Source organism: Acinonyx jubatus, chromosome B2, assembly GCF_027475565.1.
Source record: "Acinonyx jubatus isolate Ajub_Pintada_27869175 chromosome B2, VMU_Ajub_asm_v1.0, whole genome shotgun sequence".
In the NCBI taxonomy this organism is placed as follows: Eukaryota; Metazoa; Chordata; class Mammalia; order Carnivora; family Felidae; genus Acinonyx; species Acinonyx jubatus.
The window spans coordinates 74,163,193-74,179,058 of record NC_069385.1 but is presented as its reverse complement, the minus strand read 5'-3'; the positions used below and the strand labels follow the sequence as shown (position 1 = coordinate 74,179,058).

The 15,866-nt window shown below is 46.6% G+C and overlaps 1 protein-coding gene across 2 annotated transcripts in view; it reads left to right on the top strand.

The window, feature by feature from the left end:
• The first annotated feature begins 1,781 nt into the window (after window positions 1-1,781).
• The window catches only part of NT5E (5'-nucleotidase ecto), a 48,258-nt gene continuing 34,173 nt past the window's right edge, over window positions 1,782-15,866 (top strand). The window contains exon 1 of one of the 2 annotated variants that reach the window (XM_027057313.2): window positions 1,782-2,206. In XM_027057313.2, the coding sequence (XP_026913114.1) occupies window positions 1,868-2,206 (339 nt within the window). In that variant the 5' untranslated portion in view covers window positions 1,782-1,867. The remainder of the gene's footprint in view (window positions 2,207-15,866) is intronic. The other variant, XM_027057312.2, reaches the window with a different exon arrangement.

Sequence of the window (15,866 nt, the reverse complement as noted above, 5' to 3'; positions counted from 1 at the left end):
GCCCTGAAACTGAAGTCTTGAGCATTGCTGGTGGGAATATAAAATGATGCGGCCATTAAAGTATGGCATTTCCTCAAAAATTGAACATAGAACTACCATATGATCCAGCAATTCCACTTCCCAAAAAAACTGAAAGCAGAGATTTAAACAGATATTTGTATATCGTGTTCATAGCAGCATTATTCACAATAGCCAAAAGGCAGAAACAACCCAAGTGTCTCCATGGATGGATGGACAAACAAGATGTGGTATATACATACAAACGATGGAACATTATTCAGCCTTAAAAGGGAAGGAAATTCTAACACATGCAACAACATGGACGAACCGTTAAGAGGACAAGTATGCTAAGTGAGATAAGGCAGCCACAAAAAGACAAATATTGTCTTATTGCACTTCTATGAGGTACCTAGAGTCTGCAAATTCATGAAGACGGAGCAGAATGATGGTTGCCAAGGGCTGGGGGGAGAGGACAGTTAGCAAGTTATTGTTTAATGGCTGCAAGAGTTTCCGTTTGGGAAGATGAAAAAGTTCTGCAGGTGGATGGTGGTGATGGTTGCACAACAATGTGAGTGCAACTAATGCTACTAAACTGTACTCTTAGAACTGGTTAGGATGGTCATTTTCACGTTATATATGTATTATCCCAAAAAGCTTAAAACAAAAACAAAAACAAGCCAACAGTGCTGACTTGATGCATTCCAGGAAGTGTGAGGACTACATACTGTTTAGTAAAGCATAAATCATAGGACACCTCATAGGGCCTCCAAACGAATTCCCTTCTTTCCTTCCCAAGGCGGCTAGATAATTGATTGCAGTCAGTAATCGGCTGGCTAAACAAAGGGAAATTCTCTATAAGGATGATTTATTGAATGCATTCCTATTATTGTTTTCCTTGCCCAAAGCTTTGCCTTTACACAAACACGCACGTGCGCGCGCACCCTCCCACACACACACGCCACATCCTTAAAACATTAACACCTAAAAAACCAAGAAGTCCATAAAACATTACCATGTGAAACAACAAAAGTGCCTAAAAAAGCAACGGAAGGCAGCATCACGTCCACGTAGCTGCTGATTTTACTCCTATGGTCTGTTTTCGCTTCCAAGACCAGTTCCCGCACCAATGCCTTTTCGTCGCTAAGGCTTTAATTGTGAACAAACGTTAGACTGGATTGGGATGGTCTTCAATTGTCAGGTTCTACGTCTAAACTACATGCACTTGGTGCGTCCTCCAGCTGCAAAGAGAGCGGGCAGCCAAGTCTCACAGTCCGTTTTTGGCTTCCACAGCACAAAGGGCAAGCGCTCTTCTCTCCTGCCTCTCTGCACTCCTCTCCCCCTGTCCCCCAGGTACGTCATCTCGCCCATTTTTTTCTTCCTCCCTTTTCCCACTTTCGCTCTTTCAAGTGATGAGCTCGCGCAACCACAAGCCCAACACAAACCGTGCTTTCCTCTTGAGAAAAACTCGTGCCTCAAATGAGGCTGGAAACTGCGAGGACCTAGACGCGGGGTGGCCCCTCCGGTTCCTCCCTCGCACCCCGGAAAGGCATCGCACCAGCTGTGGGGCTGCGGGCACCCCGGCATCGGGGCCGGCGGCCCGCTCCCCGCCGGGAACAACCTCCCTACTGTTCCTGCCGGCAGCGGGTGCCAGCCGCCAGCCCGGGCGCGCCCGGCCTCCCCGGGTGCCAGGGTCGGATCGGGTGACCGCGCGGGCGTGCGCCCGGCGGTGGGGCCGGCCTCCGGGCCGAGGGAAGCCCGCCCCCGCCCCGCCCAGCCCCGCCGGCAAGGGCGCCCAGCTCCAGCTCCCGCCGCCACTCGCCGCCGCTCGCCCGGCCCGTCCGCACTCCCCGCTCCCCGCGCCGCAGCCATGGGCCCTGGAGCCTCACGGGCGCCGGCACTGCGGCTCCTCGCGCTGGGCGCGCTGCTGTGGCCGGCGGCCGGCGCCTGGGAACTCACCATCCTGCACACCAACGACGTGCACAGCCGGCTGGAGCAGACGAGCGAAGACTCCAGCAAGTGCGTCAACGCCAGCCGCTGCGTGGGCGGCGTGGCGCGCCTCTTCACCAAGGTGCAGCAGATCCGGCGCGCCGATCCGCACGTGCTGCTGCTCGACGCCGGCGACCAGTACCAGGGCACCATCTGGTTCACCGTGTACAAGGGCGCCGAGGTGGCGCACTTCATGAACGCCCTGCGCTACGACGCCATGGTAAGAGGGCGCCTTGTTAGCGGGGAGGCTGGGGAGCCCTGGGGTGGGAGTCCCGAACCGAGAGGGAACCCAGCGCGGAGGAGCAGCGGACGGCGGGGCATCGAGTGGCCGGCCCAGAACAGGACGCAGAGCGCCGTGGGGAGAAAGCGACGCTCCCGCCGGCGTGCCGGGTAGATACAGACATAAAAGTCCTTTGGATGATTCTTTTTAAATGGATTGATGCGTTTGATTACACCCCCCCCGCTGGGGGGGGGGGGCATTTAGAGGAGAGGGACACAGCCGTACTTCCCAGGGGAGTCAGCTGGGGTACATGGGAGCAGTGGCAGTTATCCAAAAACAGGGTCAGGAGTAGAATGTTTTATTTCGTTTTTATTGGAAGGAAAACTCAAAGAGGTTGGGTACAGTGCCCTGGTCATGGGCTCCAAAAGGGAGACAAGATAAGAATGGATTGCAGATCCCTTTGATGTTGGAGCTTGAGCCCGATTAAGCTCACAAGCTTGGGGTAGATTCCTGGTGCAACTACCTTCTGTGTGCGAGTTATTTACTGTCTCTCTGTGCCTCAGTTCCAGCCTTTATAAAATGGGGAGAATAATTGTATCTGCCTCAGAGGGTTGACTGGCACACAGTGTGGCCTCTGTAAATGTTACTTTTATTACCAGATACTACTCTATATTTTTTTAACAAAAGAAAGAAACTTCCAGAGAGACCCAAAATGCTGGAACACTGGGGTTTCAGAGGATTTCAATAAAATCGCTTTGGCGGCAGAGATATAGGAAGGGAATCCAACTTAAGAGATGAGGCACTCTTAAAACATGTGCAAGAGTTTTAAATCCAAGCTCCCAAATGCTCTGTTAAAGGCAATGCCTTACTTCTTGGACTCATTTCTAGAAAATGAGCAGGGAGGGGTTTCACAGTCATAAATATGCCGAAAACATATATCTGGTTTATTTTTTTAATCAAACCACCACCCAACTTTAACCCTGTGTAAAATCCTAGACTAAAGGGATTCTGTGGAGTAACTGGTGATAAGAAATCTTAAGAGCTTTATAAGAGGAAGAACAAAGCAGGGAAATCTGTGGAGCCCACGTACAGGGAAAGGAAGGAGAGGTGTGGTCCAGGCTGGGATACAGAGGGCTAACAATACACTTGGTATGAGAAGAGCACAGAAGTTATTCTTTCCCTGGAAACGTGGAGAGAGGAAGATGGGAAAAGATGATAAGGTAGAGCTGTTTGGCTTTTTTCTGCCAAAAAGAAAGCTCATTTCAGAGAGGTGAGAGATGGGCAGAGAGCGCCTCTGCATTCTGATTGTTGGTCATAAGGTTATCAGGGTCACTGAAAGCACAACAATTCAAACAGATCCCTAAACCCTGAAAGTCCACAGATGGAGTGGGGGCGGCTCACCAGCATCTGTCTGGACTCCACAGAAGAATGATGGGTCTCAAGAACCCTGTATGGTCTCTTAGCGTTGGTATTTCCACAGCCCAACCTACCTGGTGTTTTGTGTGCGATGCTGACAGAATAAATATTTATTGAATTGAATTGTTAACTAGTCTACGTCTTCATTTCCTCCCAGAAGTGAAAATAAACATTATGTGAGTTCGTTTTGATATCATGTGAACCACAACTCTCAACTTTATTTCTTGTGGCATCCTTTTCTCCATGGCTATGTAAACTCCTTTAGGTGGAAAAAAAAATGGAGAATTCCTAGTTTTCCCTAATACTAATGTTTTCCTCTGTAAGTCAAATTGATCCCATGATATTAATCACCATATCAAGTATTTATGATAGAACTCTGGCTGAGGCTGGAACCATTTTCTGCAAGTTACAGAAGTTCACCACTGGAAATTATTTAGAATGCTTTTTGTTGGATGCAATAATTTTAAGTTTTACTCAAAATCATTGGACTGAGGCCTGAGGAAAAATAAGCTACTATATGTTAACAGGAGATAAAATGGGGGAAGGCTGATGGCCATGTTCCTGATAGTATCTCATCAGGACTTACTCTGCAGTTGTGGGGTTTGACAAACATGATTTGACCTGCATAAAATTCTAGTCTTGTTATGCTTTAGTGTGTGATAAGGAGATTTTTCACTGTCAGTTTTTGTTTATATTATTCTACTCTCAGGGAATTTATTGCTGTTCTGTTATAAATGTTCCCTCACTCCACCCACTCACCCTCCACATGCTAAATCCCAGGAAGCTGGAGATTTAGGGTAGGATGGAAAAGAGTTGTTCAGGGGCATTTCCAGTTCTCTAGAAACTGGACTTGGTTAGAGGAGCCACGTCTAAGGACTCAAGAGTATAGAGGGCAAAGAGGAAGCTGCTAGAATCTAGCTCAACCCCAGGAGTTCCCTAGAGCAGGAGCCTCTGAAGAGGTGTTGACTTTCTAGACCTGTGTGTCCCAGCCAGAGCTGCTGGAACATTTTTCATACCTCTGGAGGGCCTGGGGCAAGCCTGGAAACCTCCTAAACCCAGCTGCTGGGCAGAAAGTTCTAGAGGGAGAATGTCAGAAGCCACTAGTTGGCTGGCTGTCTCCATGGAAGGATTAGTGCCCCTGAAGGCATGAGGAAGACAAAGTGGATGCAGTCACAGTGTGAGCTTGGCTGGGGTACTTTCTCTGAGCCCCCTGTTTCCTGACTGTAAAACAAGAGGGATAACTCCCACCCCTGTGTTGGATTTTTGTGAACAGTATGTAAGACAAGTGTAAAAATCCCTAGCACCCTGTTGGGTCATAGTAAGTCCTCAGTAAAGGTTACTTCTGTATGCGCTGCCAGGAAGCAAATAAAACAATGGAAGGTTTGGGTTTACAGTGTTAGTTTATCCGATTCCGACTGCCTGGCACACTCTACCATCCCTCCTCTGCCCCCTCCACTGTCTTTCCTAAGCCCCATTTTCTAAACTATTTTACTCGTCGAGTGGACTTGGAACCACCTCCCCCCAAAGCACACAATCTGAGGGGTTCATGCCCTGAGGTGGGCTTCCTGCCTTCAGAGTGGGCTGTGAGGAAATAGCTTCAGTGGAGAAGGGCAGCCTCCTTTGTAGCCGGCCTGCTTCTGAGGTGCTTGCCCCTGCATCCAACTTTCTGTCTGAAAGACTGTAGCTGAAGCCTTAGCAAACGGCCCGGGGCCCGTTGGTGCCTGAGCCAGCAGGCAGGGTGGGGACTGGGGCCCCTGCCTTTAACTCTCCCAGCGGACCTCTAATCAAATCGCTTCTCATCAACATTCCCCACCTCCTACATGGGCAGCCATTCTGTTTGATGTTCACGTTTTGTTCCTGTGTGTACTTCCAGAACCTTTATTATAGTTAAGGTTCTTTTCTTTTTTCAAGTATTTATTTGTTTTGGAGAGAGTACATGCGGGAGAGGGGCAGAGAGAGGGGGGACAGAGAGAGGATCTGAAGTGGGCTCTGTGCTGACAGGCTGACATCAGAGAGGCAGATGTGGGGCTGGACCTCACCAACCAGAGATCGTGACCTGAGCCGATGTCGGACATTCAACCTACTGAGCCACCCATGTGCCCATATATATAGTTAGGTTTCTTCTGTTTTAAATATATAACTATGTATTATATATACAGTTTATATATAAATATGTAATTTATATAACTCCTCCTGTTGCTCAGCTCATTCTGTTTCTTGCTTTTGCCCTAAACTGATTGTGTGGGTTTTTGTTTTAGTTTTATCTGAGTATCCTTGACACACAATGTTACATTAGTTTCAAGTTACAAGGTAGTGATTGGACAAGTTTATGCCATTCTGCTGTACTCACGAATGTAGCTACCATCTGTCATCATACAACCACGCAACACTGTTACAGTATCATTGACTGTAGCCCTTATGCTGTGCCTTGTATTCCTGTAACTTCATTCCATAACTGGAAGCCTGTTTTCCCACTCCCCCTTGCCCATTTTGCCCAACCCCATACTCCTTTCCTCTGGCAACCAATGGTTTGTTCTCTGTACTTATAGGTCTGATTCTGCTTTTTTAAACTGGTTGTTTTCACTTTGTTCATGTCATCCTGTGTCTGCTGTGTACTGTGCTCCACAGAGATCTCTGTACATTTTACTATCTGCTCTTTGGTGACGGTTTTGGAGATGGCACCAGTTATGCTGCAGTTACACAGATAGGCTGCTCTGAATAGCTTCCTCCACTTCCTGCCTAGGAGGATTTCTTTGGGATCCATACCCCACGGCAGAATTGCTGGTCCCAGGGATGTGTATCCTTACATCTAAAGACTGCCAGATTGCTTTCCTGTGGGACTGGCATGCTCTACTCTCCCTGACCTCTACACCCACACAGATGTGAATCCCCAAATCCTTACTCCTATCTTGCAGCATTATCCAGCTTTCCAGTAGGTATGAAATGTCATCTCATTATTCGATCTTGTATTTTTCCAATAACTGCGGACTTTGGTATATTCACTTTTGAGGTTTTCTCCTCCCTAATTGCATGTTCACTTCATTTGCTCTTTTTTAAACATTAGGTTTACTCTATTTTTCCTGATTTTCAGGAGTTCTAGGTATTGATCTGTGACCAATTTTATCTTCTGATTATGTGTGTTAACTCAATCCTTCATTGAACAGAAATCCTTCATTTGGTATAATCAAATTAATCTCTGTCTCTCTTTTTTTTTTTTTTTTTTTTGCCTTGTGAGTTGTGCTTTTGGAAGTTTACATAAGAGTTTATTAATTTGGTGAGGCGCCTGGGTGGGTGGCTCAGAAGGTTAAGCGTCCAACTCTTGATCTCAGCTCAGGTCATGATCTCATGGTTCATGAGTTTGAGACCTGCATCAGGCTCTGCGCTGGCAATGCAGAGCCTGCTTAGGACTCTTTCTCTCTCTCCCTGTCTCTTTGCCCCTCCCCTGCTCATGTGCATACTCTCTCTCAAAAGAAATAAATAAACATTTTTAAAAAGAGTTTATTAATTTTATTAATTTGAAGCTTATCATCTCCAGCACTCATCACCAGAAATTCAGACATTGGTACTGTTCTCTCTACCTTTTAAGCAATAATAAATTTGTGACCTGGGGCTATGCCATTCACCTGTCTGGATCACCACTTCCTCATCTATAAAATAAGAGATTTGATCCACCTCATCTCTGAGGTTCCACACAATTCTAAACACATTGATTCAGTTTCAGTTCAGTGAAATGTTTTGATTCAACGAAAGGGCAGGCAGATGGGACAGAGTGCAGAGGCAGGAATCGCAGGAATCTGCAAGATTCTGGACCAGAACTGAGGAGGCAGGAGTCATGGGAGATGAGCTTTTATACAGCTTAATGGCCATCTGAAAAGTTTGGGCTCTCCTCTTTTGTCACAGCAGGGTAGGGGCTGGGGGCACTGGAGGTTTCTGAGTAGAAGGCATCTGTGGTATAATAAAAAAAAAAACAACCCAGATATTTCATCTTTATTCCAGTTCCTGGCATACAGCTCCCAAAACCTTTGGAATCCCCTGAGTGAGGAGAGCCTTTTGTATGCTAATGAGATGACTGATGGCTGGGGACTACTAGATAGATTCAGAAAAAGGACTGGCAGTCAGAAAATCCAAGGCATGAATAGAGAATTGAAACTTTCAGTCTCCCCTCAACCTCGTGGGAGGGGAGATGGGTGAGAGGTTGAGTTAATCAGCAATGGCCAATAATTTAATCAATCATGCCTATGTGACAAACCCCCCTAAATGCTGGGGTTCAGAGAGCTTCTAGTTTGGTGAACACACTGAGGTACTGGGAGGGAGTTGTGCCCAGAGAGGGCATGGAAGCTCTACACACCCCCTGGCCCCCTGCATGCCTTGCCCTATGCATGTTGTCTGCTTGGCTGTCCCTCAGTTGTATCCTTTATAATATACCAGTAATAGTAACTAAAGCACTTCTCTGACTTCTTTGAGTTTTATCCAACCCGTGGAAGAGGTCCGTCAAATCCCCAGTTTATAGCTGGTTGGTCAGAAGTAGAGGTGCCCAGGACTGGCAGCTGGCACCTGAAGTGAGGGCCGTCCTGTAGCACTGAGCCCTTTTACTGGTGAGGTCTGGTGCTCATTCCAGGTAGATAGTGGCAGACTTGAACCGAATTGTTGGGCACCCAGTCTATAACCCCAGAGAACTGGAGAATTGGTTGATGTGAGGGAAAAAAACTGTCAGTGACATAGGGAAGTCACAGTTTTGGAAGATGAGCAGAAATGGATGGGAGACAGAAGACCCCCCCCCCCCCCCCCAGGAAGAGGATGGAGAAGAGCCTGGGCAGCAGTCTAGGGTGAGGTGGTCACTGAACTGTGATGGGGGGAGAAAGGCTGAGTCCATGGGAAGGCTTCAGCGGGCAGGCAGGATGGCATGGGGCCAAGAGAGTAAACTCTGGGGTGACCACCTGGGATCAAGTCCCCTCTCTGTGGACTGACAGCAGGTTATTTCATCTCTTGAAGCCTCCATTTCCACATGCTTAAGATGGGTGTGATGATGGTCTTCACCACATGGGTTGTTGTGAGGTTGAAAGGACATGGTGGCACACGGGAGGCGCTTAGCACAACGTCGGCTCTCAGTAAGGTGTTAGGAAGTGCTGGCGGTGCTCACCTTCTGTTGGCAGGGGTGACTCAGGAGAGGGTGTAATCAAAAGATGACTAAGAGGGTTCAGGCCAGGGGCACCAGGAGTCAGCAGTTTGACACTACCACACGGGAACACGGACTCTTCTACTGAACCTTACCCCCTGACAGCTGAAGCCTGCTATTTACCGCACAGAATTGCAGTCTAAAGGCTTCTCCTGAGCTGATTGGACAGGACTGGGCCCTGTGGCCTGTGGCAGACAGGGGCCGTGGAAAGAGATTTGGACGAGACATCACCACACCCAGGTTTTACTGCTTGTCTCTTCCCACTCATTAGCTATGTGAGTTTGGCCGCCGGATTCCTCATCTGTAGGATGGGGGACTGAGGGGGTGGTCTGTTGCATGTCACTCCTCAGCAGCTCAGGCCCCGCCCAGACCTCCGTCTTGCTTCAAATCTGCTAGTGTAACTTGGTTTGTCCCAGAACTTAATTTTACATACAAGTCTCAGTTTGAGTGACAACTCTCTTAGGTCTCTGTCACATTTGCTGTTACGACAGCTATTTCCTTGTGGAGAGATGGATTGGGTCTTCTCCCAGGTACCTTGAGTTGGCCACTGTTTCCAGATAGAGGTTCACAGGATTTGGATGGAGCATTACTCTATATGTAATAGAAGGTGATGGCCTAAGGAACGGTAGGGTGATGAGCCCAGTTTCAAGCCTGTTGTCTTTGAGGCTCAGTTATTCATTTACTCCACAAATACTCACTAAGAACTGCATGCGCCAGGCTCTCTGCTAAGTGCCAAGGACAGCGGATCAGACCTGCTAGGGAGAAACCTGCTATTCAGTGGATAGAGGGACAGTGCCCTTTTGAGCCCTTGTTGACCACATAGGCTGAGCAAGACCTATGAAGGTGGGGCATAAGCAAAGCAAAGCAAAAATGACTGAAATTCTAACACCTGAGCATGGGAGTTCAGGAACCAAAATCTGGTCTGCAGAAGACACAACGTCAAGCCTTAATTTATGTGTCACAGATGCCCAAATGGATGATTGCCATGTTTCCTCTTCTCCACAGAAAACTAATCCCTAAGCAAGGGGAAGTCACCTTATATTCAGGTGCTTACAAAGTCTCTCACATCAAAGAAACTCTCAGAATTACTTTATCTTCTATAGCAAATCCATGTCCAGGAAAGACAAATTAACAATGCTAATTTGGAAAGTTTGAAAGAGGTATACTGATGACAATGGTTTTGTTGTTGTTGTTGTTGTTGTTATTTAAGGCAAAGTAAGTTAGTAGCTATTCATAGAGCTCAGACCTCAGAAGTTTTGAGACTCTGGGTGGTTGTTGATCCCCAAGCCTCAGTGATGTCAGTGGCCCCCACTCCATCCTGTGGCTGTGGTCATGGCCTTTCTACTTCCTCTCTTCCAGAGTGAGTTCTACACCAGAGCTGGGCGGGGTGAGACCGGCCTCAAACACAGAGGGAGGAAGCAAAGGCGGTTTCTTTGCTCATCTTGTCCTTGTTCTGGCCTCTGTGTTTACCCAACTGAAAATTGGAAAACAAACAAAAAGAAACAAATCACACAGTGAGCTGGAAGCTTTCTGCTCTTCAGTTACAGATACATCTGAATACTGTGTGAACTCCTTCAGTGTCTTTTCTTCAACCACATAACTAGAATTTGAAAGTTCTCTGACACCTCTTTTCCCTCACTTGAATAATCGATTCCATATATAATCCACACATTAGCCAGAGCCCTCTAGCCCCTCAGAGATATAGTTAAAGCTGCATGGAAGTCCATCCGTCGAATAGATAATTCTAAATGTAATGCTGATATATGTATTTTGCACATAGAGAGTTTGTAAATTTTTCCATCTGATGTGGGAAATGGGAAATGCTGTCTGTTCAGTACCTGTTCATTCATTCGGTCAACAAACATTGAAGTGCACGTGAGCTGGGCCGTGCCCCAGGATCTTTTCTGTCATTTAGTCAGAGGCCACATTCACCTGCCAGGACCACCATGACCCAGCCCATGGCTAAGGGGCCAGGGAGAGCACAACCCAACACCGGAAATGGTCCACAACTCCAGAAATGTATCAACTAAACCAAACCGAATTTGTAGTCCTCTCCTCTTAAAGTCCTTGTTGAGTTTCCCTGAGTGATCGGCAACTGAGCCCCATTGTGTAATAGGTCAGGCTCTCCCCTCAATCCTTAGATGAGAGGGTGTGCTGCTGCCTCCAGTCCTTAATGAGATGAGCTAGTGTGTCAATGACTAGCTGAATACAGATGTTGTGGATTTCTGACAAATGGCTTTTTGACATTATTACAATTGATTTCTGTGGATTAAAACAATTTATTTTCTTCTGTGTCATGCATACTGCACTGCCCTTAAATAATTTCCTTCCTTTTTCTTCTAACATCATGTTTAAGCCTCTTGTCTTCAGTTAGAAGACTTGACTACCTCAGCCCTCATGTTTTCATTGCCTCACGTGTGTATACAGTTGCAGCCACTTGCCTGTGAGCTTCCCCTAACTGGTGCCAGAGAGGTAAAGCTCCCACTCTGAGCGCCTTTGGTCCTGAGTGAGCAGTCTGTGCCCATGTCTTTGCTGGGCTATTTCACAAACACCCCTGTCTGTGGTTCCCATATGTCTTATGTCTTATGTATGCACGGATGGATGCGTGCATGCATGCACTCATGTCTTGCCCTCTCCCTGTCTGTCTCTCAGCTTCCTGAGGACAAGGACTTCCTGGGGCCTTGTTACTTGACACTCTAGAACCCTGTAAGAAACCAGTTGAATGATACCCATCCCTTCCAGGTATTTACATTAGTGGCAGTTTGACAGAATGGTTAAGGCCCTGGATGCTTAAGCCTCGCTACCTTTGTTCATACTTCAGCTCTGTCACTTGCTAGTTGTGAGAGCCCTGTGCCTCCATTTCCCCATCTAGGAAAAGGGCAAATAATAGCACCTACCTAATAACATTATAAGAATTAAATAAGTTAATATGTGAATAGGGCTGGGCTACGTAGCATGAAGATCTTAACTATTAATATTTCTTTTTGTCATATTTTTTGTGTTTAAAAAAAACTTTCTTGAAATTTCCCTTATGTCAAATCATTAGTAATTTTTACAGTCCTCTGTGAACAAAGCTGAGGCTCTGAAATGTCCCCTTACTAATTCAGACATAGGCATCCTTTGATAGTTGGGTATCCTCAGCAGATTTCCAATATAAAGAGACTCTAAAAAGTTCCATTTTCTCCCTAACTGCCATCATGAAATCTAAATAATGTTCCCATGTATATACATAAGACACAGAACAGTTCAACCAACTTTAAAAAAAAAAAAATCTTCATTCACAAAGGTCAGTAAGATATTAGTGGAAATCTAAATTTAAAATAGAAAATGAGGGGCGCTTGGGTGGCTCAGTCGGATGAGTGACCAGCTCAGGTCATGATCTTACGGTTTGTGAGTTAGAGCCCCATATTGGGCTCTGCGCTGACAGTGCGCAGAGATTCTGCCCTCTCTCTCTACCCCTCACCTGCTCGCTCTCTCTCTCTCTCCCCAAAATAAGTAAAAACAAACTAAAACACACACACACACACACACACACACACACACACACACAGAATGAAAACAAGGGAACCAGGCCAATTGCCCTGAGAGGGTCAGCCAGGAATGGTAATGCAGTTGGCTAAGCTTCCAAGCAACTTGATTTCTCTCATTTCACAAAATATTGTGTAATAACTATTAACCAAGTTGTAAAAAATAAAATCCTGCCTTGCTCTGAAAAGTTTTAATGGCTCATGTACCAAATCAGAGAGTAAGGTGGAGCCCATTTAAATGGACAGGTAGAGTGGGTGGTTTTATCATTCATTCAGTAAACATCTGCTGGGCACTGATGCCAGGCATTCATCTGGTGTCACCAAGGATGCAGGGATAGTCAATGCCACTCTTGTCTGTGGGAGAAAGATGTGTGAGCAGACAGCCACAGCAAGGTCATGTATTGTCAGAGCTGTGCATGCAAGGTATGTCAGAGTGTGGTATCTACAGTGGAGGTGCCACGGAAGTCTTCACAGGGAGATCACACTTGAGCAGCATCTAAGGCATCTCATTGAGTGTGGGTGGTTTAGTGTTCCTGGAACTGAGCGCATCTGAAGTTTGGCAGAAGAAATGAACCAGCTCAGGGAGATCAGGATTTCAGTGGGAGGTAGGAGGCCTTGGAGGGACCTTGGAGGGACTCAACGCAGGGGCTAGAAGCAGTTGCACGCGCGTTTTCAGAAATGCATTCTGATGGCCTGCGGTGGCAGGAGGTTTGTGAGCCTGGTGGCCAGGAGGCTGACTTGAAGATTCCAGAAAGGTGTGGGTGAGAAGTGAGGAGGCAGAGGGGGCAATGGGAATATGGTAGAGAAGACCACCTGAGAGAGAATGGTGTAGGAGCAGAAGCAACAGTCCTTCCTGGCTGGTTGGCCGTGAGTGGGAAGCCAGGGGGACAAGGGGAGGGCTGCCCAGGCATCTCCCTGCTTCTCTGGGTGTTCTTAGGAGTTGTAAAGGCTCTCTCCTAACCCTGGGACCATGTGCATCCTCACAGGTGTCTTACAGCCTTAATGGCAAGAAGTGTCCTTCTCTGCTGGCCATCTACCTGGAGGGGACTCCTCAATGGCCAGCAGACAGGCAGGAGTGGGGAAGCATGGGGAGGGTGAAGGAGAAAGGACAGTGACCACCAGACCACTGCCAGACAGTTCCATACAATGTCCCCTGAAATAAGAAACAGGAAAGGGGAACAGGCCTCTGGGCCACTGGCCCTGTCCCAGTGGGCACGTTTTCAGTGTCTGCCCACCTTGCCTTGCTTCAAGCCAGGCAAGCCTGAAATGGAGAGGGGGAGGGGTCATTTCAAATCTTGGAAAAAATCTATATTTTCTTGTAGCGCTTGGAATAAAAACTCTGCTTCAGGTAGAGTCTGACCAAGGATGCTACACCAGGAGCTTGTCAGAACTGGGCCGCTGTGGCCTCTTCACAGCTTGATTTTGGAACATGCTGCCCAGTTGAGAATGCAGGCTTTGTGTGAAGTGACGCCTAACAGGTTCCTGGCCTGTGAGGCTTTCTCAACAACCAGGCATTTGCACCTTCCTTGCCTTCTATGGCCAAGTTTCCTGCTAAAATTACCACTCTGTGCCTGCTGTGACCATTCATCAGAGGCTTTCAAAACAGAACTCTTTGCCAGTTTGGTACTAGAGGTCAGAGAGACTGCAGTTTCTCATTGCAGCACACACAAGACATGATGATGCTAGTACAGAATTCTAGGTTACGTGGAGGAGGCTGCTGGTGGCAACCAGCAACAAGTCCAGCCTTGGAAATTACTTCTCTGTCACTTTCCTCCTCTCCTACCAGTTATTTATTTACTTGTTCATTTATTCAGTAAATATTTATCAAATATTACCCCTGTGTTAGGGACATTTAAAAAAAATTTTTTTAACGTTTATTTTTGAGACAGAGAGAGACAGAGCATGAACGGGGGAGGGTCAGAGAGGGGGAGACACACAATCTGAAACAGGCTCCAGGCTCCAAGCTGTCAACACAGAGCCCGACACGGGGCTTGAACTCACGGACCGTGAGATCATGACCTGAGCCGAAGTCGGCCGCTTAACTGACTGAGCCACCCAGGCGCCCCTGGGGACATTTTAAATAAATTATGGGAGTCAATGCATATTGTTTAATAATGCATATTGTTTATCGCTTTGATCAATCAACTGTAAATGGACAGATCAGAAAGGGAAAATTTCTATCAAGACAGTATGGTATCGGTACATAGACAAATGTAATAGAATAGAGAACCCAGAATTGGACCCACAAATATATAGCCAACTAATCTTTGATGAAGCAGGAAAGAGTATCCAATGGAAAAAAGTCTCTTTACCAAATGGTGCTGGGAGACTGGACAGCAACATGCAGAAGAATGAAACTAGACCACTCTCTTACACCACACACAAAAATAAACTCAAAATGGATGAAAGACCTGAATGTGAGACAGGAAACCATCAAAATCCTAGAGGAGAAAACAGGCAACAACCTCTCTGACCTCGGCCGCAGCAACTTCTTACTCAACACATCTCCAAAGGCAAGGGAAACAAAAGCAAAAATGAACTATTGGGACCTCATCAAGATAAAAATCTTCTGCACTGCAAAGGAAATAATCAAAACTAAAAGGCAACCGACAGAATAGGAAAGGATATTTGCAAGTGATATATCAGACAAAGAGTTAGTATCCAAAATCTGTAAAGAACTTACCAAACTCTACACCTGAAAAACAAATAATCCAGTGAAGAAAAGGGCAGAAGACATGAATAGACACTTTTCCAGAGAAGATGTCCAGATGGCCCACAGTCACATGAAAAGATGCTCAATATCACTCATCATCAGGGAAATACAAATCAAAACCACATTAAGATACCACCTCACACTGGTCAGAGTGGCTAAAATGAACAACTCAGGAAACAACAGATGTTGGCAAGGATGTGGAGAAACGGAAACCCTCTTGCACTGTTGGTGGGAATGCAAACTGGTGCAGCCACTCTGGAAAACAGAATGGACGTTCCTCAAAAAATTAAAAATAGATCTACCTTATGACCCAGCAATAGCACTGCTAGGAATTTACCCAAGGGGTACAGGAGTGCTGATGCATAGGGGCACTTGTACCCCAAAGTTTATAGCAGTGTATCAACAATAGCCAAATTATGGAAAGAGTCTAAATGTCCACCAACTGATGAACGGATAAAGAAGATGTGGTTTATATATACTATGGAATACTGCTTGGCAATGAGAAAGAATGAAATCTTGCCATTTGCAACAATGTGGATGGAACTAGAGGGTATTATGCTAGGTGAAATAAGTCAGAGAAAGATATATGTTTTCGCTCATAAGTGGATCTTGAGAAACTTAACAGAAGACCATGGGGGAAGGGAAGGGAAGGGGAAAAAAGTTTCAAACAGAGAGGGAGGGAGGGAGGGAAACTACAAGAGACTCTTAAATACAGAGAGCAAACTGAGGGTTGATGGGGGAGGGTGGGGAAGAGGGGAAACTGGGTGATGGGCATTGAGGAGAGCACTTGTTGGGATGAGCACTGGGTGTTGTATGTAAGCAATGAAT